This window comes from Bombus terrestris, chromosome 4, assembly GCF_910591885.1.
Source record: "Bombus terrestris chromosome 4, iyBomTerr1.2, whole genome shotgun sequence".
In the NCBI taxonomy this organism is placed as follows: Eukaryota; Metazoa; Arthropoda; class Insecta; order Hymenoptera; family Apidae; genus Bombus; species Bombus terrestris.
In genome coordinates this window covers 8,186,610-8,212,978 of record NC_063272.1, presented here as the reverse complement: position 1 = coordinate 8,212,978, position 26,369 = coordinate 8,186,610, and the positions used below count along the sequence as shown (strand labels likewise).

The 26,369-nt window shown below is 36.7% G+C and overlaps 1 protein-coding gene across 1 annotated transcript in view; it reads right to left on the bottom strand.

The window, feature by feature from the left end:
• Window positions 1-26,369, bottom strand: part of LOC100644011 — a 105,437-nt gene that overhangs the window by 27,098 nt on the left and 51,970 nt on the right. The window contains exon 5 of the mRNA XM_048404770.1: window positions 3,503-3,556. Within this exon, the coding sequence (XP_048260727.1) occupies window positions 3,503-3,556 (54 nt within the window). The remainder of the gene's footprint in view (window positions 1-3,502; window positions 3,557-26,369) is intronic.

Genomic DNA, 26,369 nt, shown 5'->3' with positions numbered 1-26,369 from the left:
CAAATTCGTTCTCCTTGTGATTCTGATGACCAAGATCGTTCTTCGAGCTGCCACCTTTGATACTACGACCTTGAGGGTCCCCAGGAACAATATCATTAGGAATTTCATCATCTAACGTTGGAGCAGCCGATTCCGTGGTACCAAGAACTCTTCTAGCACTCTCCAAAATATCTTTCAAGGTCGTTAATACGCTATCAGTGGTGTCTTTAATTGGAGTGGTCAGTTCGTTCATTTCTGGAAGAGATTCCTCGCTCGTAGCAATTACCCTTGGTGTAGTACCAGTAGTTATTTCTAATGTAGTGTCCTGTTCATGTTCAGGCTCTTCAGTAGCAGTCGTTCCATAATCTACGGTAGTATCTTCGGCATCGTAAGTCGCAGTGGCTTCGTCAGGGAAAAAGTACACGTTCGACGACGTATGTATAATCTGAGCGTAATTTGTACCAATATATGTTCCATAAATTAAACTCTTATAGTGAGTGGTAGTGCCATCAAGGGAAGTAGTAGAGTCTACAACTTTTAGAAGTCCTGTAGGGTTTAACGAGCCAGTTTCAACATCTGGTATTAAAAGAAGGGGGTCCGTAGATGTTGTTGAAGATTCTACTTCGAAATCTTCGGTGACACTTGGCTGAATATTAGCTCTATTAATAGCGTCTAACAAAGGATCGCCTGTTTCGCTTTTTGAATCAGATTTACGTCCAGGATGTTGCTTGGTCCTCTCTTGACCAGTGACCACGCTGGTTGGCCTGATCTTTACTACTGCGATTCCGTCGTCAGGTCTCAAGGTCGCGTCTCCTTTGATCGTAGTAGCTGGGCGACCGACTGGAGCTGGTGACGTACTTGGAGAGAAAACTATGACAGTTTCTCCCACAGTCGTAGTGAATTCAGCGAAACCATGGTACGTTACAGTAGCCAGAGGCTTTATGTCTAATTTCTTGGGCGTAGAAGGAGCTTTTGGCTGAGGTTTAAAGATTTTAGGCGCTCGAGGTCTGAAACTCTTAGGTTGATCGTCTTCAAAATTGTTCGCGACATATTCATGAGTAACAGTGTACGTAGGAAGATTATCCGCTGGCCTGACCTTAGCAGGTTTGAATCTCTGCGAATCTGACCCCAATTCTCTTCTGCTAAATATATCATTCTCCCTAGATAACTCGTCCAATTTCGTTGACGATTTTCCTTCATTACTTTGATTCCCAGAATCTCCCTCCTGATTTTCTTCTAATTTAGATTCTTCGATATCCCTTAATGCTTTGATGGGTGCGTTGTCGAGAGCCACTTTCAGCTGCCAATCGTTGTCAGAGGATCTCGAGGGATAAACCACATAAGGTGTAGGTGAATCTGGTGCTGGTTCCTTATCGTAGAATACTCTGCTAGACGTAGATAATATCCTAGCATACAGACGACCGTTGTCCAACGTGGTACCGAGTACCTGAGTAGCGAACTCCGTGCTGGCTCCATCTTGGACGAAGGTTCGAGCGGTTTTCGTTAATAGACCGACCGGAGGAATGGATTTACCGGGTCGAGCCGAGACTAGGAGGACCGTGGTAACACCTGAGGACGATCATCGAGTATGGAACGAGTCAGGAGGATTTTAGGATCATTCAGAAACACCGGGGTCAATCGCCGCACGAGGAGCACGTATTTCGGTGACCGTTATAATTGATCGATTATCCATGTATAATTGTATTAATAGAGAACAAGAGAATAGTCCAAGTCATGTGGTAAATTCGTTTAAGTCATTTAACAGTCGCAATTACCGTCAGTATTAATTGGTTTCAGTTCAGCCAATCGGTTTTTCATTCGTTCATATGTGTACATATATATAGTTATATAAATATATTTGTTGGTTTGTTTGGTTTGATTATTTGTATTTTTAGTTTTAGATAATGTAGGTCGTCGGAGAGACGGAGTGGCGGGCGGACGTTGGAGGCAGACGGCATCCAGTTGTTGAGAAGAGTTGAAGAGGCGAGGAGCAGGCGGGAGCAGTAACAGAAACAGAAAAAAAAGAGACAGACGATCTTAGTGGACGAGTCATCCTGTTGGTATATAGACTATAGAGAGCAACCTGCTACGTCCCCGTTTCTCTACCCTCTGTCCACGAGTATCGATTTCCGATCGTCGCACTGTTCACGGACCCGAATCATATCGTTTCGTTTCGTTCCGTTTCGTGCTACCGGAAACGGGACTCCGTGAATTAATGCGCGCAAGGAAACGACGATAAGAGGCGCGCCAGACGTTCAAAAGTTGTCCAGTATCGGTATTATGTATATATAATATAATATGTACAGCTCGAGGGACTTGAAAGGGAGTTACAGAGGATCTGTGTTTTGCTCGGTCACAATGAAGCCGTGTCTAATTCGTGCTCGATTTATGGGTCCGTGCGAACCGTGAAATGAATTTCACGTTTCGTATAGTGAAAGTTTCTTCTATGTATCTATAATCGTGTTCATTGTTGATATACTTGTCTCATTTTTGTTTATTGTTTGGTTTTATTCTTTCTTTTCTCGAATCGTTTTGTTAGATTGATTATCAAATCCCTCGAGACTATATACAGTCTGTAATACGAGTTCCTGGACGCGATATTTCTTTGTGGAAAATAATTCTGTTTGTAAGAAGCTCTAAGTAAATTTAAGATATGTCTTAGAAGATAATATGTTTTCAATAGTGGTTCGACTGCCTCAAATTTTCTGTGAAAAATTATAAATTGTTGCAATTCTAGCGTTCGATGATTCGCCATGATTGGACAGTAATAAATTGCTGAAAGCCACCGTAATTTCATATTCTATCTTCGTATTCTAGAAAGATAACTTTACGCGACGCGTACTGTAATAACAATAACTCGGGAAATAATTTTACCTGGTTCGATAGAAACTGAGCAACAGGCTAGTCATTTTGTTAAATTACTTTTAATCTGTCTAAAGCTTTTTACGAAAGCACTTAATTTTCACAAAGAGATATTGCATCTTCGATCTTGTGTGACAAACTGTATTTTCTGTGAGTCGTTGGTCAGCGATTTTGAGCCCATTTACCCACGGAAACGTAACGCAAGGTGGCATGTACGTGAGAGAAGGGAATAAAGTAGAATTAAAGACAAAGTATTACAAAAAAAAAGAAAAAAAAAAAGAAAAATAAAGAAAAGACACATAGACAGATAGAAACATGTATGTATTTCGAAATAAGTATAACTTTTGATTATGTACACGGCCGCACCTCGCGTCGACACGCACAATGCAAGTTTTTAGAGATAGGACGATCGGTTTTAACTGTGAGAAGAGAAAGGCCAGACAGCGGAGACGAGAGAGGAAAGCGAAAGAGAGAATCGTTGTTGCCGATAGAATTACGCTCGAACGTGGTACTCGTCGCGAATAATGTAACTATCGAATAATAAGGTTGATGAAATGTATTAATTTCAGGCTACGAAATCTGTATTCGAGCGAAATTCTATTGGAGAAAACAGACATGAGTTGGATGCAAGACAGGCACGCTGAGAGGGTGAAACGCTCACCTTGCAGATCCCTTTCTATCCTAGATGCTCTCACTTCTGATAGCGATTCTACATCTGTAAATAAACAATTTCTTGATTATTTTCATGAGAAATAAGTTTTTGTATTTAATATTACAATTTATCTTTATTATATTGTATCATACGTATTATGTTGATTGCTTTTAAAGAGATTCGAGTCTTCGTGTAAATTCGTACAAATTTTAGTAATGCTACACTTATTTTGGCAGCATTACAGAGATTTTAGGTATACTATATTTATTATTACGATCAGAATATGACAATTTTGTTTTCTGTAACAGATTACCCGATTCTGAAAAGTTTACGCGTTTGATATATTCATCAAGAACACTTAATAGCACCCGTAGGAAAGGAAGCGGTGGGTGGTGAATGATGATGTTTGCTCGAGAAATTATGTTTGATCAACCTAACGTTCAATCGATGTCACGTTGTTAAACGCGCAGAAACGAGCAATTACGCGTCACATACATTTCGTAATAAAAAATACATATACGTAAATGTTGAACAATCGGCAAATAAAACATGAATATGCAAAATTAGTGTATTAAAATCAAAGAAATATCGTAATTTAATATTATCTTCTATTCATTTCTTGCTCTATTCTATTTACGCAATTGTAAGAAAACGCAAGAAAAACTAATAATCTCGTAAACGGAAGACAATGGTCGTACGGTGTCGACTTAATGCCATTGAAGTGTCGTTCTTGGAAAACAACCGACGGCAAAGTGTACCGGTTGTTTTAGACTAAGACCTCGAATTGCACGATGCCGGTAAGTAAGTAAACCAGCCAACAGACAAAGATTAGACGACGTCCAAGCATGTGTTGAACGAAGACTAAAGATCAAATCGGGAATCGTTGTATAAGGCATATACTGTATCCGTATGGGAATGAGAGGAGAAGAGGTCCCAGGCTTCGACGATGCTGAAGATGTCGTCCAGAGGCCGCGACGTACAGTTATCTGACCGACTCCTTTCTTCTTCTCGCGAGAATATTTCCCCTTCCGTCTCGGCTCGTGCCACGTGCACACCGGCTAAATCTACTGGAAACCTTCGCACGCGCGACGTACCGCACCAGGCTTTTCCACTTGGTCGTTTTGTTTTACATAAACGCATCGATATACTGTCGAGGAAAATAGGTCAGTATAGATGTTCATTATGAAACTGAAAGTAAATTCTTTTGATCCATTTCTTCTCTTCTTCTTTCTGACTGTGTCGATGAAAGTGAAGTATACAGTTTGGTATACGCAAAAATCGTTTAACGACAAGTAATCGAATTATTGGCAAACTTTTGTAGAATTTGAGTATGGACGCAAGATTTTGTGAATACAGAATTTTTAAACAAAAAGATCACAAAATAGTAGATAATCTACTTTACTGTACCACTCATATTGGCTGATTGTCAAACCCTGTGTTGAATCAAAAATATGAAATCGAAATTAATCGAGGTTCCTATCAAAAAATCTTGCAACCTGGCAATTCCAAATTCTAATATCTTAAATTAGAAATCCTAAATCGCTATTACAAAAATTTGCAACCAAGAAATGATTCGAAATCTTAATATTCATCGAAAATTCGATCGAAAGCGATTCGAAATTTCACCGCCATTGTTTCGAACATTCTTGGACCAAACGAGTCGAGGAAAAATCCAGACAGTCGGCTTGTTTTTCATCGTCGTGTCGTGGTACACCTGCAGGATCCAACGTCATCTGAGATCAAGCGGATTCTTTCCACGCTGGTGTTTCATTCATTCGATATACTCGATTTGCCGAGTTCACCGATTTCGCAGAATTTCGTTGGTCTTGAATGGCTATAGTCGCGACAAGGCCTGTCCTACTACCTCTCTCACCTGTTCCATTGGATCGCCGTTAACTTTTAGCGCTATTTGAATCGCTGTTACATCACTGTTAAGTAGGATCAGTCGGGGAATTTGTTCGTCGAGGCAGGATTTATGGCTGGCAATTTCATGCAGATATAATTTCTTGGATTATCGAGTTTCTGATACTTTCCGGATTCTTGTAACGGATGTAGAAACGAAACTTGACGATTTTCGAAGAATTATTGAATGTTCAGCTTCGTTTGAAACAAAATGAATTCTCTTATTAGAGAGATAATCGATTAATTATTGATTTCGAAAGATCCTGGAGATATATTATGAAATTTCCTAGTGGTTTCATGAAAACTCTGCTGCAATCGGCTTGAAAAATTCCTCGTTGTTCGTTGTAATGCGGATTAAATTGCTATCTAATTAATAATTAGCGAATTCGTCAGATACACGTCGTTTTAATTTAATTATCGATGCACGTAAAAACTTGATATATGAACATTGCATCTTTTACAGATAAACAAAGACAAAGATTTAAATATCATGTTATCTACGTACATGTCGTTGTAAAATTAAATAATATTAAAAATGAATAAAACTCGATTCTACATATGTTAATATCGTTCGAGCAAACAATATGGCTAGCCGATTCTTTCTGATCGACGATAACAATTGTTTCACTGAAACTTTTTCTCCAAGCGCTTTGAGCGGTTTGCATTTATACTCGAGCTCCTTTATTACAACGTTACAATGTCCACAATATTACGGTAAACAGAGCGTGTAAGCTATCCTTCGGTATTACGGCACATGATTACGAAACCCTGGCTACTGACGATACGTATTTGTCGAACGAGATCGATCAGTGATTTCTTTAATTGCCAACTACTCGATTCTTAACGATCTCCGCGAATTCATTCGGCCGATACTTCACGAAACCATTGGTATAACGATGAAAACGATTTCATAGTTAGTTAGTTCTCTAGAAAACTGTATAAGAATGAATTCTATGGAAATAAAATAATAAAAAGATTATATTTATACGAAAAATGATAATACATTCTACTGCGATCTATTATTATTGCCCATTTATGTATGCTTATGCGATTACAAAGGATAATTACTCTAGATTACCACATTAATTCGCCTGGTTGCTTCCTTACAGCGTTAATGAGAAGACCACGTTTCAATATTACTTTTCATGCGATTTGAATACTTCTATCATTTGCTGCATTATGCTTTCTTATATACTAACCCACTAAAGCATTCTCTATATGAATATTCATAAATAAATTGTTTGTTTCGATTGTGTCGAACATTGCCTACATTTCCTTTAATTATAATTTTAATGATACGATTAATCTTATGAAAGTACTAATTTCTCCGAAAATCCAGAGAACTTTTTATCTTTCGAAGCAAAAATGTATGTAATTCCACGATACTTGATACTTCCAATTTGATGCTGAGATCGTTCTAAAGGAAACTGTTACGGTTTCGACACAGGTAACAAACTTTCTTCGCTTTGTTCATGAGACGCGCATTTCCTTCATGAAGAATCGATGAGCATGATCGTTGTCGATCATTGAGCAACAGCATGGCCCCCTTGGCAGCGACTGCGAAACGGACCCAGTTGGCCTGAGGCCAGATCGTCGGAGAAAGAAGGGCGACACGAAGTCGACCAGCTGACCCAATGCACCTGGACGAGGATGACCTCGAACCATGAGAGTACGTCGATCTCGATCGATGGACTACCAAGAAGTGGCCACCGGTTGGATAACCGGATGTCATCTCGTTCGGTCATCGTCAATTTTTGACCGTTGGCTTATCATCAATTTGGCGCAATGAACAGTTAAATAAAGAAAGAATAGATGAATAAGGTTTCTTTCTTTTGACAAAGTTCTATAGAATTCAAAGAATTAAGAAACGGAACCTAAGAATTAAGAAACTTGAGGTAAAAAGAAGAGCGTACTTATCGTCTTACCTTTACAAGCGAATTTCGCTGCTGGAAATCAACGCTAATCAAATGACAAATTCCACCTCTTTTGATTTCGCAGTTACTAAAAACATGGAGCTACTTTGAGATTAATGTTGATTTTTGTGAAGATAGAAACACTTATTTTCATCGCGCTGCTTTAATTGTAATCATCCATGTATGGTATATTACGAGACAGTATCTACAACATTAACAACCTTCGTCAGAGAATATGACATGAGCCATTTAATTACAATCCCTTAATGATTCGCGATAAAAAGAACTTTAGACTCCAAGGTATATGAAATACGATGTAGATTAAGAAACAAGTGAAATATCATAACTAAAGGATAACATTCGTTCGCAATAATGTTCGTTATACCTTTCTGAAATGGTTCAATGAATCATTTTTATATCCTTCAAAAGATTGAATACTATTGAAACCGACGAAATAGAGAGATCAAAATCCAAAGAACCACATCTGCTATATACAAGCACGCTCTCGATTACGCGATTGCAGTTGCATACGCGGGCGTCTCCTTGAGCTGCTTTTTCACCGAAGCAAGAGAAGAGAAATCCCTCTGGAATTCCACGACTTTCGCAATATGCAATTCGTCCATTGATATCCTATGTATCGAAGAGAGACGCGGATCTCTTTTCCTCCGATTTCTGAATCGTACTTGCGATCGTTTTTAGACTTATTCGCACTAGATTCTTCCAATACACGACAGGGATAATAAACGACGAAAACGTAACGGCTTGGGGACGTTATAATGGATCCTCCTAGGAATCCAATGTTCCAGGTGAACGCGTGAACGCTTCACCACGTTTCTTCCGCATCGCGGAGATTCACAAAGACGAGATAAAATTGGAGCGTGCAAATCGAAAGAGAGATCGCGAATTTTTCAAATTTATCGTCATTTGTCTCAGTGGGAGAATTACATGGTAGGTGAAAAAGTATTTAAGCAATAGGACTGTAGGAGTCAATTAGTAAACGTTAATAGAAAAGATGTTCAGAGAGTAGATTTCAGAAAAAAGTAATTACCCGAAGGAAAGCGGAGATTGGACAGCAAAGTTCAATTGTAAGAAATAAATCTTCTGAAGAAAAATATTGAACTGGCGAAAAAGTGGGATATCTCTGTTCTGGAGCAACGATAAAGAACAATTGCTAGAAAATAATTTTATAGTTGCTGTATTTGTACGATAATTAAGTAACGAGGTAAATTTTTCACAACGTTAAAAACTAGACAATATACGTAATACATTTGAGTTAGCTTGTCTTATTAAAAGAATTAGTCATTTCTGTGGCCAGTAACGCATGTTATCTAACACCTTTCAATTTTTCACTTATGTCATTGATCTACTAAAACTACGATACGTATACGTTACGTATACACCAATATATTATCTTCTCAATACGGATTAATTCTCACACTACACGTTGACATTTACAAAGTATATTACATTATAGAGTACTGCGAGTATTAATCCACGTTCGTGACCCGAATACGTTTCTGATCTCTTTATAAGGATCGCGCAGAAAAGTGTATCACGAACGATGCGGCCATTAATTAAGACATAAATCCATCAAATTGCGAAGGAACGTACAATTTTCCAATTTCAAAGGAGACTCGGGTTCGTTTTTTCTCAGAGACCAGTTATCACAGGCTTCGTTGAACGCATTTTACCACTTATACCAAAAGAATAGATCTTGGCAAACACGAGCATAGAACATAGAACCCAAAGAATTAAAATGACGAAAAGAGAACGAGTGGATATTTCACGAAAGTAGAAACAGATTTGAATCTCAGAATTAAATTTAAAACATGGAAACGGACTACTTAAATTTGTCGCAAACAGTGTCTAGAAATACTTCATGGAAGCGTGTTCCTTTTTATTTCTGTTTTATATTAATCCAGCTTCATGTCACGATCTAACAAGTGTCGTGGTCTGTTGTACGTCTCGAATGAATTTTCTGGACAGGAACGCGAGTTGATCGTGAGCATAGGTAGCATCGGACGTGACCGCGCATACGCTGTGCACGTCCGTTTCGAGTGCGAAGTCGCCGACACGCTGACCCTGAGGAAAACGTGTCGCAAGTTTCAACAATCTCACCGACGACGTAACCCACTTGGCGATCGAAAACGCGAGATCTCACTTTCCGCCGTGGGCGAAACTGCTTACCCACTATTCCCGTAAAACACCTATTCGATGTTTTAATAGCTGTGTATTTCGATGAATCGTCTATTGCTTTTAATTTCCATTAATTTCCTATTTCGTTTCTGTTAGCTTCTAATAACGAAACAACATGTTTAATGTTGAGACAGGCAATGGAATATTAGAGGTATTTTGAAAGAAACTGACGACTGAAGCGTTTATAAATATACTTTGAAGTTTACAGAGGTTACGGAAGCTTCGTGGTTAAAGCTTGTGGCATGCTGGCTGCTATTGGATTATTAGATGTTTTTTATTTTTGCTGTTTTAACATTTATAAATTATTATCGAGTCATTGATTTTTCTGCTGTTCTTATGTTATTATTGCTGCATATTTGGCGATTATTACATCTGTATATAGCATTTTTTAGTGTTAAAATTACCAAATCTAGGGATATAATGAATTTGAGCCTATAGTGGTTGTAGAGAAAAACTTCTCAACATTAAAAATTTTATTATTCATGTTTGCTCGTTAGGAAATGCAAAGATAATTTGCATAATTTAAATTAAAGGAACTAAGTATATCGCAGTATGTAATATAAATATTTCAATCACTACAAACTGTAAAACATTTATAGTTTATTATTTATACAAATACAAAACTATGAAATCCAAGTGAACAAAGATATTGTATTTCGAAAAATTCGTTCATTATAAGAACATCAAAATCCAGAATACAATGATATAAATTGATCGGAAAAGAAAAAAATTGCAAATGAAATGTAGCTGTAACTCAACATTGGCCTTAATGAGTTCGATTATAAGAATCTTGTAGATAGATTGTTAGGATTTAGGATGATGCTTCGTTGCGAAAGTTGATTAAACACGCATCAAACAGCAAACCAGGAAAAGGGCAACCTAACAGGATTCGATTTACTCTTTCGAAACTGAACGCTATAGTTGAATGCACGAATTAAATACTGACACAGCATTGGCTTAACTACTTGTACTTGCACATATGTATGTATAATATGTTAGTTAACTAACTCCGGATAGTTCTTCGCGAGCGTAAAGCCATCTTTGAAGACTTGTCCACGCGTGTGCGTTTAATCATGTCAGGATGATGATCGCTCTCACTTGCTCAATAAGTTTTCGCAATCGAAACATCATGTACATTCGTTCGTCACCATGTTTAGCGATTGTAAGGGTGGTTTTGACGCGAAAGGATACGTTTTAACGCTTTTTCTCCTTTTCTTTCGTGATAAAATACCTTGTTCGTCGCGTGACATAATCGTGACGTGAGCAACAGAGATAATTCAAGCGTTAAGCTTCGAGTTTTTAGCGACTGACGTGGAAAAGGTCAGTCCGGTTTTCTTATATAATGGACACTTGGACGGTTTGAAACGTGATTTTCTACAACTCCTTTAAGATGTTGATAGAATGACAATTTTATACCATGTGTTAGAGGAAATATTAACAAATTATAAGTATTATAGGAAGTATTAATGAATTATAAGTTTCTCTTCTTGCATCAGTTTTCTTTGATAGAAATCTTTTTTAAGTTTCTTCCCATCCTTCTCTATCCTTAATAAATATAAACGATTCTCTCGAATATCGATATACAAATGCAATATTCATCATTGACAATTGATCTCCTTGTACATCGACAGCTCGCGTATCATTTGTCAACGTATCATTAATTTATGATTTATTAAGTAGGTTATTATATTCTTGAATACTAATGGAAACAAAGACAAGGCACAAGACTGTCATTTATTTCTATCAAGCAATGATCATTTATGACAGTTTAATAACGATTTAATTTTCCAACCAAATTGAGTAAATCTATTTATAAAGGCAGCTTGGTACCGAAACCAATTCATCTAAAACTCTTTAGCAATAGCTTACTACTGTAGGAAAATTGTCTCCATTTATTTAAAAACAATTTACCACTAACCGAGTCGTGTTAGTACATATCTGCTTTAGAACAGTTTATTACCAATTTATATTTACTAACTTGATATTATAGAAGGAATAGGAAGAACCTTATGACCTTATTATTGAACCAAAATGTTTAAATATGTTTAAGAATATTTTACTACCACTTAAATCGACTAAATCGAACAAAACTTCGATATTAAAAAATTTCTTTTATCTTCCCCACGAGTTAACAAACAGAGGATTGTTTTCGACTTACAACAAGAATTTCCCATGTTCACGGAAATGGAGAACCATGTCGCGGGACGGAAGAGGATCGTCGAACGAGGAATACATTTGTTTTGCATGCTTAACCGTCAAAGAACGTGAAATCCTGTGCATCCAACGTACGGAGCTGGTTCGACGGAGAAAGTGTTCGATCGTGGGAACCGGTAACAGCGCTATCAACGCGGCACATTAATTTCTTCCAGAATTGTCTCTGAACATTTTTTCGCTGAAACTTTGTACGCTGAAACCATTTCCATTCTTCGCCATCTTCATTAATTCTGTGTCATATAAATTAAGTTTAAGGAAAGAAACTAAATTTCCAATTCTTCTAATTCACAATTTTCATTAACCATACCGCTATATAAATTAGATTTAAGAAAGTACAAAATAAATTTCAAACGTTTATAACGCACAGTTATCATTCGCTTCTTCCACTAAACATCGATTTAAAAGTTAATTAATTAATGCAATTAATTAAGAATGCAAACACATAACTCAATTTGGAATAAATTGAGATTAACTGTCATTTATTATGTCTAGATTTCCTCCTAATTAACTGCGAAAACCCAGCGTTCTTTGATAACTGCAAAGAAACATCTAGTTTGCTGTAATTTTATTCGTTTACTTCCTTATATTCCGTATTATAATCCATACATTAAGAGTTAAAAGAAAAATTCGCCTTGAAAGGATTAAAAAAGTCTTATTTACTACAATCTTCCTATTTTTCTGCGCCTACCAACAGTCGACAATTTTTATCGTGAACTTGTAATCCACACTTACACAGTTCAACAACCTCGTAATACATCGAACAGTTCGGTAAATTCCATGAACTGCCAAAAAAACCTTCCAAGTGGTTAATTGTATCTGTGATTCACGCTTTATCGAGGATTATTAATCTCGTTGGTTTTACGAGATAAGCACGTGTACGTCGCGGAAACCTACCTCAATATATCGGTCTTGCGAACGCGCGACGCGATTCGATCACCGCTTACGATATCTCGATCGGTGGCTTTCACAGCCGTTCAACCAGGAGGAACGGAGATCAAAACGATACATTATCAGGCTCCCGAGTCGGAACAAGGATCCGCTGGATTGGCTCGAGCCACACGCGAACTGGAGTAGCGAGCAATACCGTTAAAAGCAGTCCTCGTGTCTGCGATTACCTTTTACTCCTCTTTCTGACTTCCTTTTTCTGGTCAGGGACGCCGACCACGACTGCAGCAATTATCGCGAGACCTGGACCTCATTCAGGGCACTGGATTATATTCGAGACTGCTTGGTACGTAGAGAAGTTGGCATTGGCGCGAGGAAGTTAAAAATTTTGGTAGAATTTTGTCGGAAATATTGAAGAAGTTTGGCATTGGCATGATAAAATTATTTCTACACATTTGCTTCATATTATTCGCAGACTGCTATTACACGCTGTCAAAAAATCCACGAGTTCACCACCAATAAAAATCTTCGTAAAGAAACTAAATTAGAATCATAGAGGAAATTTCAAAAATTCTTATCAATATCACAATTATATTTCTAGGATTAAAAGTTGGAATATTTTCTCTTGGTTAAAATATCGTTAGTGAAATTATATGCATTTCGAAAATTATATAACCTAACTTGACGTAACCTAAACCTTTTTATAGTTACCTGTAAGGAAATGTTTTCAATAGAAGATTAATGCTCTCTAATGATTTTCAAATACTTTCCTGCTCCGCCCCCTTCCAAAAATAAGGAAAAATATCGCACATTGCAAGTAAAAACACGTGTACTCGTCGTATGATTAAAAATGCGGTTTTCTCGTTTTTCAAGTGACATTTCCGACTACAGGAGAAATGAAATAACACCTAGTCCGTATGGTAATTCTGAAAGTCGCTGGAACCGATTGGAAACGGATACGAGATTAGAGGGGAGAACGACCCTGGCGCTGCTCGCTGTCACGTTTCGACCTTAAGAAACAAACGACAGTGTCTCTCGGTTCAACCGCTATATTTTATTACTAAAATGAAGCCAACAACGAAAGCCGAGGTTCACGGACCTTGTTGCGCGCCAATTGCATACGCGAGACTCGAGTAATCGCCAGTGGAAACGAACGTTTCCTCGATTATGCGTTCCGTGATTCACATTTGCCGCGGTAAAGATAGTGCTTGCATCTCTTCCGTGGAAAACGTACTGTGTCTTCCTGATGTTATTGCAAATTAGAGAAAGCACACACACGCATCAGGAAACTGTAGAATACCAGGCGATTTGATTGGAACGTGCGTTCCCTCTTGAGATGAAATAGGAAAAATTCGCGACAAATTGCAAATAACTTAATAAGAATTATGCTTCTACGATGATACAATTTTTCCCACGTATAATTATGCAAGTACCGTACGCGCTTTCACTTTCCATTTAGTAACATTTGCGTGATTTATGTAACAAATATATTTTTCTTTAGTCTAGTTTGGGTTTCAATACAGAATCGCTGTAGTATTCCAACAAAAACTGGTCTACGTAAAATATTTTCATGCAATTACTTTAGGTCCCTGGCACAAATTTAACGTAAGATATTTGATATTTGAGTACGGAATTCAGTACCATATTGAAACTCGATGAAGTAGGAATTTGAGTACGAAATAATCTTACTAGCGTTTTAAAAATTTGGCGATGTAAAATATTTGAACACAGAATATGATACTGTACCAACCATTGAGTATAATATTTTAACCATTTATATTTTTATCCCAATTCTCTGCCAAAACTTTGGCTATACAAAGCATCAGAATAGACAAAACCTTAGTACTCTAGATCAAGAATCTATCAAAGCAAATCGACAAATTTCATATCATATTGAACAAAAATCAAGACACCTGTATTCTCTTCAACGCTGAAAAGTCAGACGGTAACCACGCGAAGGTAGCAATATCTGAGAACCACGGCAAGAAGGAGCTGTGCACGAAGCATGACCACCGCCACGTGACCTGTCGGACGCACGTGACCGACAGCGTGTCAGAGAGTCAGACAAACGGATAGACAGACAGATACACGCAGTATACTCGATCGCGCAACCACCGCTTCTTGCATCTTTCGACTGACCAACGATTTGCGTCACAACGTGTTGCAGATGGAGACAACCTAAATACAATCTTACTCGTTATTAGGTCAGCGACAGACACAACCGCTCACAATATATTTAATGAATTTCTACGTTCGTCTTGGTTTCGATCGATCGCGATACCAGAGGACCCGATGTGACGTTATTGGAGCGAAACAGAACACGTTGTAGTTTGCAGCTAGTAGATAAATGCGTCACAGAAAAATATGGGATGCAGATTGAAGTTGAAGATTTCAACTTCTAGTTCCACAAGGTGTCGCAATGACAAGGAAGTGATATTTGAATATTTAGAATACTCCAAATAGTATCCAAGTTGCGATACGAGATCACTGAAACGTTCATAGAAAATCGAGCAAATCGCTGTCCTGCTTCATAAATCCATCGGTCGTATCATCGATCCACCTGCGTCAGGTTCGAGTCGATCGACGGAGGATACGCTTCTCCTTCGAGTTTTCGCGGCGAAAGGCGTCTCGGCCTTGACTGTTTTGAAAAAGCGCCGCGAGTCACCCAGGCGGCACGCGGTTTTCAACGAGTCTCTATCGAGATCCTCCTGCGGCTAAATGGAAAACCGGTGTGAAAAGATCGTTCTGCAAGGGTGAATCTTTTTGCGTGGAAATCCGCGATAACAAGCAGATCATCCAGCGATGGAAAGTTCTGATATCACCTTTGATAACCATCCAACGAAGGTCTGGGGTGACAGATACTTTCATATTTTCAGGCTTAATTGTCGAAATCTGACATTGAATCATGTTGTAAAGGTCGAATCATTTCCGTACTCGCTACTTTTTTTTTTTTAATGCGACGTATTTCGTGTATTCCTTCATAGATTTGAAGAAGCATAAGATTCGAATGAAAAGAGGAAAAAAGGCAGTAAAAGAGGAAATATCAAACGAAATTTGATAGCAAAATCGTTATCAGAAAATTGTAAGCAGCGTTGTCAATATTGGATTTACACATATCTTTGACAATTTTTGACATTAATTCAAAATCCATCGCTACAGGTAGATTTAATATTACGTTGATAACAAAACATTTATAAAAAACCTTTTCCTCAATTTTGTTCGTATATTATGCTTTTGCAATTTGTTCAGAAAAATGAGAAGCATCCTATAAACATACCGTTACGTATCCTTCTTCAAATTTCCTCATCTATATTACAACTTCTGAGCAGAAGCAATTGAAACAGAACATTTTCAATCTATTTCCATCTGTCCCGATGAAATGAGATTTTAACGAAAAAAGCTACTTAACTCAAGATCAAACTACTCTTACAACACATTACCTGTTACTTCTGAGTCATTCTATTTTCCGTATGATTTATACTAACCGTAGACCGTGCTAACGAGCCACCTTGCTGCAATTGCCACTATCTCGGCAAATAATTTCGTTCTCAAACATCGGCAAGAACTGTCAATCGACGCGGTAGCCGTGTCACGCCAAACACACGACCGCGTGTTTGCCGTTTCCGTTCTCCATTCGAATTCCTCGGACAGCGATCTCGTTTGAATCGTTTCGTGAGCATCCGCTCTCCCGATTCCGCAATCCTTCTCAGACCACCTGCGATCTGTTTCATACAATTTCCGCTGCGAACACCGTCGTTTTCATTTTCATTTGTTACCATTTCACGCATTATAATTTTTGTAAAATACGAAGAAAGAAAATTACCACAGAGAATTATGGATTATTCTTATTAATAATTCGTCTTTGAACCTAGTAATAAATTATAGTAATTAATAACTATAACATATAAATATCACAATAATAGAACAAACGTCGTGACATATTTTAATTTAATGTATCGATAAATATATCATACTAAAGATAATTTCAACGTTTAATTGAATTTTATATGAAACGTAAAGATATTTTAATTTGTCCTCCAAAAATTTAAGTTTGATTCATAAATTAATTGTCCTCGTAAATCGATTCAGTTCTTTCCATTAAAGATTCGAAAAATGGTCTTTTTATTAATATCACAGCATGCATTTTATATGTTTTCAATTCACGAATCGTATACAGAATTTTATAAGCTTTTCTGTATCAAATTTTATGGGAAAAAACGTTTAGTGTCATTAGAAATTAGAGTATGTGAATAAAAAAATAGGCGATCAAGAATTCAAAACAAAATTTCTAGAACAAAAGGCAATTAATTTCCGCGACAATTAACTATCAATTTACCCAAATTATCACACGTGTATCCAATTAGCAATATCTTGTTAACATTCATGAATTTAAAACAAGACAAGATACTAGTATCAACAAGATTCTGTTATTCTTTTCACCATCCGGAGCGCAATGCTTGATATACGATCGTTAGAGACGATCAACAACGATCCCCTAAGGATAAATCGTTATTCTCTTCGAAGCGGAGATCGAGAACATCGATTCATAGACTCGTAGTTAGGATGTCGGGCAATTATCGGCCGATTCTCGTGTGTAGCTGGTATGTATAATCCGGTTGATCGAAATAATTGGATGGCGATCACGAGAGGTCCGGCATAGATCGGTCGCACAGCTTGATCTCGATACGCGAAACTTTCGAGATAAACTGGTTCCCCGTACGCAGTTCGGAATTTGTCCCCGATACATCTCATTAGCTTCGAGCATCCTATCCTGAGATATCGATAACGAACAGCTTTGCATTCCGCCGTTTAAACGAAACGCGCCGTTTCTCGTGCAATTTCGCATACCATTTCGCTAGACGAGTAATGCGATTTACTATATCAAGGTAATTCGATTTACTACATGAGGATAGTTCTAGGAAATTTTAACAGTTAAGAGATACTTGATTCGAGATAGTTAAGAGTGTTGAACTGAACCATTGTTATGGAGGGTACTTTTGATTTGTAGAACATAGAGAAAGAAGTATTAACAATAGAGCAAACTATTTTAGCCTGGCCTGGCGTTTAACACTATTCTGCGGATCTATTATTCCGAGGCAAACTAGTTTTTTAAATGTAGAATCCAGAAAACAAAGAACCGTAACAGTTTGATAGAAGAAAATGTAGAAATATGCATGCTATAAGCTTTTATGCGAATTACAGTTATCTGGAATATTCTGGTTTTTTAAATTTGTTTTCTTTAGTCTACTAGATCCTCTAACCTGTATGTGTATATTACTGCATTGTACTTATTATACTGGGAAAATTATGTAGCGAAAACTGGGTAATAGAATTGTGCAGAATTTATGTGAATTTAGTGATTTCATAGCATTCGGTGCAATATTATATCGATCAATAGATTTAATTCGATCCGCTACCGATCATGCTTTAATTGCGAGCATTGGAGAAAATCAGTGAAAGTTAACAAGCCTTTCTATCTTTCAACATACTAATCCTGAACAAGGGAACCACTTTTAGATTTCTTATAAACCTGTCGGATATACAACAATGAAACGTGACAATAGTCGCGTAACAATTATCACACTTTCGAAAATCTTAAAAAACAAGCTAAAAAGCAACACAATAGAAAACAAAAACACGAATCGTAGTAAGATGGAGCTAAAAAAACTTTTATACACTATTAAGAAATCTTTTCAGTTAAGAAACTCTCTAAGTAACCGATTGTTCAAATAACAGCAGGCAGAAGAAATCAAGAAACGGAATGTACACGCATTCCTTATGCACTATTCGACTAGTTACTTACACCAAGTCTGTTAATTACTCTATCAACAAAGAAAGTTCACGAAGCATCCACAAAGAATTCACGAAAGCAGCAGAGATCGAATGCAGCATCCAAAAGAAAGTATTGAACGAATCATGAATCATTCATATCGAACTTTTACTTCGAAATTTTATTAATTTCTGCAATTTTATGTATTATTAATTAATATTTAATATTGCACATACATAGATTGTCAGAATGATAATCGGAATGATAATGATGTTTGGCTATGAAAAATAAAACGATATATTTAAAACAATACAAAGGCATAACTCTTCTCTTCACTTATTATGATCTGATCATAAAAGCAAATACCACTTCAATAAATAAATCAGCTCCTCTTTAGCGCGGTATGTCTTATATCTTGTTTGCCCTGTTTTGCTGTTTACAACAGCAATTTTATTGCGATTAAACGTGAAATCTTGGCCGTTGGAGGAAAGACGTCCAGCAAGCAGACCGTACAATTTATTAGAAGCTTAAAGACGATGTGATCCGTGTAAAATTTTTCACGTGTCATTAGCCACGACGGAAGGAGGTGCAGATAGCGCGACTACGTGCACGCAATAATTCCGCTATCTTGGGATAAATTATGAAGAAAACGATTCGTTTAAAAGATAGGAAAGAAAGTAGGATCGTGGGTGCGACGATTCCGATCGAAGTTCCGGATTCTAGTGAAATCTTTTGGACTACTTAATTATTATACGATTCTGTTTTCTCCTGCGCCATACTATGTTGATAGCATATAATAGTTGTCGATTTTACATAGAATTAGGTTCAACTGATAATTCACATTCAGATAAATTAATTTGTCTGTTTCACTTAATAGATTAAGATATTCTAAATAATTAAGATGTAATATTTAAAAACAACATGGCAACAGAGATTTAAAACACTGCGATTCCTCGTAAAAAGAAATTGCTTTACATTTTTTTAAAGTTGTGTTCTTGAAAGCTAGGAACAATGGAACCATAATTGAACTAATAAATCACGAAAAACTGAAACGCAGAATCTGCTTCATCTATTGATCTATTCTATCAAGTATCAAATACTTCCAATACAAGACCAAAACAGCGAAACAAACAATAATTAAAGAAACTCTGCGATAATTGGTATTTGGTACAAAATGAAGGTTTCACGGTATTTCATCGCAAGTATCAAAAATACAACGCATCGTCTATGACATCACAAGATCTAACGTTTCCGTGGACTATCTTGCAAACCATTACAAACTGGTCTGACAAAGTAACAGACCGTGAACGTCTCTCGCTGAATCTCCTAGCCACATTTCTTTCTTCTTTTCTTTCGACTCGCTATATTCGATTCGTGCACCCGTTGCATCGTGTCCAGTTCTTTCTCATTCTTTTTCCTCTTTCCCATTTTCCTGTTCTTCTTCTTACCCGCTCTTTTTTCGTCACTGATCGCCACATGAAAAATCGATTCACGGACCGTTACGCATTCGGCTCAGAGAGACCCCAGCTGAGAAATGACTGTTACGGGGCGGCGAGCGCGCATCCGCCTCGAAATAGGAAGCCTCGTAGGACGCACAATGAAACAATGAGACTGTTACGTGCAAGGAAGGAAAGACGAGGAGCCCCGTGCCCTCGAAAGATCCCCTTTCGTTCATTCGCGAGTACATCGGTGAAACTTCTCACTATACTGTGAATTTTAGCATTTATGGGAACTTTTAAGGTGCGAAAGCCTACGAAATGTATGTAATATACAAAAATGTATTTCTTGTAAAATATATGTTCATAACGATAAACCTTGCTATTCTTCTTTTACATTATATCTTCTATTACATCATATATCTTGCATTTCGATTTCTTTCATACGAAAATTTCATATACACCCTCTATCTTGTCGAAAACTGTACGACATACTTTTACGTATAAAGTAATCTGCTAAATGATTTACGTATTCGTCTACATCCTACGTAGGACACTCAATTTTTAAATCCTATAAGATACTTAAGACCTACACTTGCTTCCTTAAAATATACGAAACATACAAACGAATTCTAGCATGTCGTTCAGTACTGTACGATCATGTAATTGTGCATTGTTCCAAACGACATTATTCTCTTTGTCCTACATCATGTTCGAGATTTAGTTAGAAGGAACGATTTGACAAAATGATTTTGTCCTTGGCCGGTTCATCGTGGTTTCTACGGTCCCTGTGATTTTCAGCGGCTCGATACTTTCGAAACAATAGCCGACGTTCGATTTGATCTTCGTCGAAAGATGCCGGACGAGGCGTTAATAATCGTTGGCCATTCATCCTCGTTTTTCAGCATCCTCACAGGGAATTAGAAAGTGAGTAGCCGATATTTGGGTCATACGGGGCCATTAATTGTTGCCACGGTTCGGATGAGTAACCTCGGTTCAGTTTACGAACCGATGCCTCTAATTATTAATTGCACGTTTTGTAAGTATATCCTGCAACGCGTTCAACCGTCTCGAATAATTGACATAAGCTTCTGTACTGCGGATGGCTATTAGTTGTCGAGGCTGTTATTAATTTTGCAAATGAAGCAACGATGAAAAAGTGACTTCGCAACTTTGTCAGAGAATTTGACAGACTTGTATTGAAAAGGATGTTTCCATGCTTGAACTGGTGAAGAAGTGTTTTACCTTTTGTTCATTCCCTTTACCATTGAATAATATATCGTTATGGCTGATCTGATGTTAGGTTTTATATTGATTAGTATAGTGTACACGTAACAGTTAATTTATTTTCTATCTTTTATCATCTTTCTTTGAATAAATTTCTCTGTTCCATTAGTTATATTTTAAAACAATTTGACATGCCTAAATATTCTGCGAAATTCCATTGTTTCAATCCAAGGCAATTAATTTTCACCCTATTAATTCTCAATTAATTTCTCGGCATTCGAAGTAGGCTACGGAGGCTATCATTACCGATACGGATATAAAAGTATATGCATATAGGTGCTTATTGCACGTTCGATGAAAGTATACGGATCTCGCTTGGTGCAGAGAGAGGAAAACACTTTCACATTTGTGTCGTTCGACAATACAAACCATTTATTCGGAGGACCTGTTACTTCCAATAAAATCCATTTCATTTCTGTTACAACTTCCAACAATAGTAATTCTAAACTATATAATGAATCTATTTCTCGATTCGTTGAATTTTTAAAACATAAAATTGATTAGGTTTCAAGGCTTATTAACCTGTTAATGGCAAACCAGATAATAGAGTATTTGCGATTCCTTATATAAGTATAGGAATAACATCGCCGACGAGACTATGCAAATTGCTTAAAAATTCTTGTCTTTAATAGTGTTGCGTGGATGTTTCTTGATGTACTGTTACACGAGGACTTCCTTTGCAGGTGCTTGTAACGCGGACGTACTCCTGGGGAAAGTTTTCGTGTCTGCAAGGTGCAATATAGGCCGTGAATATTTATGCACCTGGTTGTCTTTGTTAATAGAAGGGATAGGTGCTGCATTGCCAGGTAGAAAGTATTTTGTCGCTTTTCATTTGAATAGATTACAATTTCATTTATTCACCAAAATTGAATAACGATTTCTCCTAATCCGAGAATTAATTAAGTTTCTTCGTTGAGTAGAAACTGTTTGTCGATAAATATTATTTTAGCAATTTCACAAGTAAATAAAGTAGAAAAAGTGGTTATGCAAAAATATGACTATATGATCATAATCTGTCAAGTCATTAATATTCCTTTCATACGGCGTCATCCGCAAAATGTTCTATTACAATGTTAATTATGCGAATCTGTAATTTGAACAACTTGCTAATAAACTGCCATATCACGAATGACACGCATCAATAATATCTGTGTTTTTTCGTACAGCCTTGTCATTTATCTATACTACGTATATTTATACTTAAAAACATTCCATTGCTGAAGTTAAAAAGTAATTAGTATTCCATAATATACGTATGTATATTATGTATGTATGTATGTATTCCATAATATACGTATATATTCCCTAATAAACAATAATCTATATATATATATTATACAATTTAGAATGAACATCAAAGAAATGATTATATACTAGCCTATAAACTACAACCACGATGATTCTCTGTAATTAACGAACGAGATAAACTTATGTAAAAGAACTTGGTTAAAGCAACCCATAAAATTCTTGAACACACCTTTTCTATCTGACTACAACTTTCCTCATCCACTTTTTCATCCATTCCTTAGCACCATTTAATCTAATTGACGTATCTTATTATTCAATTATTTACTGATTGTAACGAACAACCGAGTTCGCAATATAATTAGTATATTCTCGTATTAAGTGAAGACCGCAGGAGCAAAATATAAGCTACGTAACTATAGTTTTATAGAATAATTCTTGCCGATCCATTTCTACAAGGCTTATACCTTTGGCCCTAACAAATCGTTCCCATTTCCAATTATATTATATTAAACTATTTCACCTTGATAGTCGAACAGCACAAAAATTAGAAAATAACAAAAAATGGAGTTATCGTATTTTTTCAACGTAATTTTAAATTCCACCGAACGACGACTCGATGAGTAAGAAACACAGTACACGCGTTACAGATACTCCAAACGTGACCAACTTTGCGATTCGGATGAGCAGGGCCACGTGGTCCCACGGGGCCCTATGTGGGCCGTGTGTTCCACCGAAATTCTCAGATCGCCTCGGGCCCATAACGGGCCGGCACACTGACTCCTTCTCCAACGACCACGCTTCTTCGTAATTGGCCAATGCAAATCACCATACCGACTACCCACTCGTACACTTAATCGACCCCTTTGTGCTTGTTCGTTGCTGCTACAGTCACAAGTTGCAATTTGCATCGAATTTATTATGTGTCCCCGGTGCGTGTTCTCTTTCGTTCGGTCTTACTTTCGAACGCCGACTACCTCCTCCTCGTCTGGCTATCTCGCATTCCCCACGGTCTTCCAGTGGCACAGATCTCTTTAGATCTATCGGGTTATCTATCAGCCGCTGTTTCCTTTCGAGGATTTGTATTTACTCTGATTTATGGTGACTAGTATCCGCGACGTTTCTATGGGGAGAATGTTAGAAAGCGCAGCTTTCTGGGATTTGACCACCATGAAGAAATGCAACTTGTGTTGCAAGCAATGAAAATTGACAATTTTTAAGCGGAAGAAGATGGGAACGGTTGATTATGATTTTTAGTTATATTATCGTAACGTATCATACCGTATTCAAAGTTTTACGAATTGTTTGTGAGTGTTTTTAGAAAATTCAAGACACAAAAATCTATATAAATAGGTATATCTCGTAAGTTAAAAATATTAGAATGAAAACAGTAGATGCAGTAACTCTTTTCGTATTAATTATATTCACAGAACGTGAACAGTGACTTGCTAAATCTCGATTTAGATTTGCTAAATCTTTTAATAAGGAGCTACAAAAAAATACAAACTGCTGCGTCAGTTTTTAGTAATTATACTTTTAAAAAATAAATAGAATATTAAAACATAGGTGTTTCATGTTTTTTATATAATTACATTCTTGAGATATAATTGATAAAATATTCAAAGTTACTTCCTTTTAGTTTGTTTTCTGGAAGATTCTAAAAAGTAACAAAACATTTAAGAAATCAATGTTTGATATTTCATGGCTTAGATAAGTAAAATAAGGATAACTAAGTTTGTAAATGAACATACTCAGTGAAAAACATTGCAGAGTAATTATTTATCGATTAAAATAGGCTTCAACAAGGTCGATGAATCGGAATATTTTTTATAGACCATGAATCCCGGTATAAGGATCGTGATCTGATTTTCGTGACAGCTTTCTCCTTGAAGCGCAATGCTCATCGTAGAATCGAAAGCAAAATTACCGTCTCGAAATTGAAGAGACTGGCATTCGACACTTGCGAGTGACGATGCCTGAAACGTGACTAATTTCGCCAGAGAGAACTACGATAATAGTATTCACGCACGACTAAATTGTTCTATGTTTCGTGTTAACGATCCATCATTGAAATTTTGCTTTACGACGCGAAAGATAATAAATCTGATAATGAGGTACATCATCATTAGAAAAATCATAAAATTTAAATGGTGATAAGATTGGCATTTGAAAATCCTTGTAATATACATGAAACGTTATTAAATTTTTCTACACAATGTAAAGTACAATATTTTATAGAGACAAATCAAAAACTTTAAATGAAATTTGAAGACGTCGTATAAAACGTAATATTATCGTATTAATTGAAAAATTATCCCTATTTTACACAGAGATTTCAAAGATTTTATATATATTGCAAAATCACACTTTATGGAGAAGAATTCGGAAATTGTCAAAAATCTAAAACTTGGCATTCGAGCTAGAGATTTCTTAACAGCAATCGAATATTCAAGTACGTCGTCACGCATGGAAAAATAGAAAAACGACCGAGAATGTAAAAAGGATAGAATCACACTAGTATGCAGAACGGTGCTGGAATGTGGCATGGTATTTCAATGCATAACAAAAACCAGTGGATAAGTCGTTTGCACGCTAGCCAGGGAAAGATTTATCGCGGTGACGTTCACGGCTCGCGAGAATCGCCCAAGTACGTAGGTGTCCCTGAAGAGAAGACTCTATGCGTTATGTGGCGGTGGTAAAGGAATGGAGAAAGGTAATTTATATCGAAAGAGCAATGATGGCACGTGTATAACACGAAGACATCATAATAGTTGTTTGGTCATATGGAAAAGTTGCGAAGAATTTTTCATTAATTAGTCGATATCTACAGTATAAATACACATATTTCTGCTGTACGTACATATATAATTACACGTATAATTAGACAGAATACGTTTACGAAGATTTTAATTATAGTATATTAACTCAGGCATATCTGAATTTTGTTTAAGAAATTTTTCTAAATAAGGAAGGGAGAATAATAGACATATCTAGGTTAATAGAAAACTAAATTGTGGAGAAAGGAATTTTGTTTCTCCTTGAAACAATTATGCTTATTCTTGAGAGAAATATAATCGATAATTCGAGTGAAAGAGATATCAAATCGCCACGGATACACTATTTTCCTTAGGTAACCGGACTTTTCCACGATCTTAACGCGGAGTATGGGAAAGGAATAGGCGTCTGTAGCTTTCGTTCCCAAGAAGAAACACTTGCCTTCTCTTTAGTGACCGATACCAAGATATTTTCCGCGCGAAAACTCTCAGAACCAGATATGACTCACCATGAATCACTAATTGTAGACACTTCTGACTCTGATAGACCATTTGCGACAAATCATATTATTATCATACACCATTAAATAGCAAACTATTCTACTTTCAAATATGATCAAAATTACTATTCCAATTGATACGTCCCTCTATAACTACACTACAAAATTTTCTTGTAATGAGGATAAAAATATCGGATGTCGCAGAATACGCAAGGATAATCTTCGCACCTAAATAATCTCGGGCTAGAAAAAAAGGAAAGGATGAATGTAACCATACGATGGTACTTTGCATACCAAATAACTTTTTGTCAAAAAATATTTCTCTTATTCCTATGATTATGTAACAAATATTTAAAATAACAATTCTCATCGATCTACTTTATATATTCATAATTCCTTATTTAAGCACACAAGTAATATCACAAATAAAAAAAATTTTTCCTTTCGAAACAATCACATACATATCGCTTCAAATATTTCACAAAATCATCATTGAAATCACCATGTGAAGAACTAAAATAAATTCCAACGATTATGATGTTACATATAACTAACTCCAAAACATCGAAAATAAGGAATGATAACGTTTCGTGATCTGTAAAAATGCGATGCCATTGAAACGGCACCGCGAGTTTGCACGTCCCGGTGTGTTCGAGGGTATGAACGTAGAAAGGCGCGGTATTTGTGCTAGTAGGTCGTTTATGGACCAAGCCCATAGAAGTTCCTTGGCTTGAGCGGGATCTCGTAATGACGT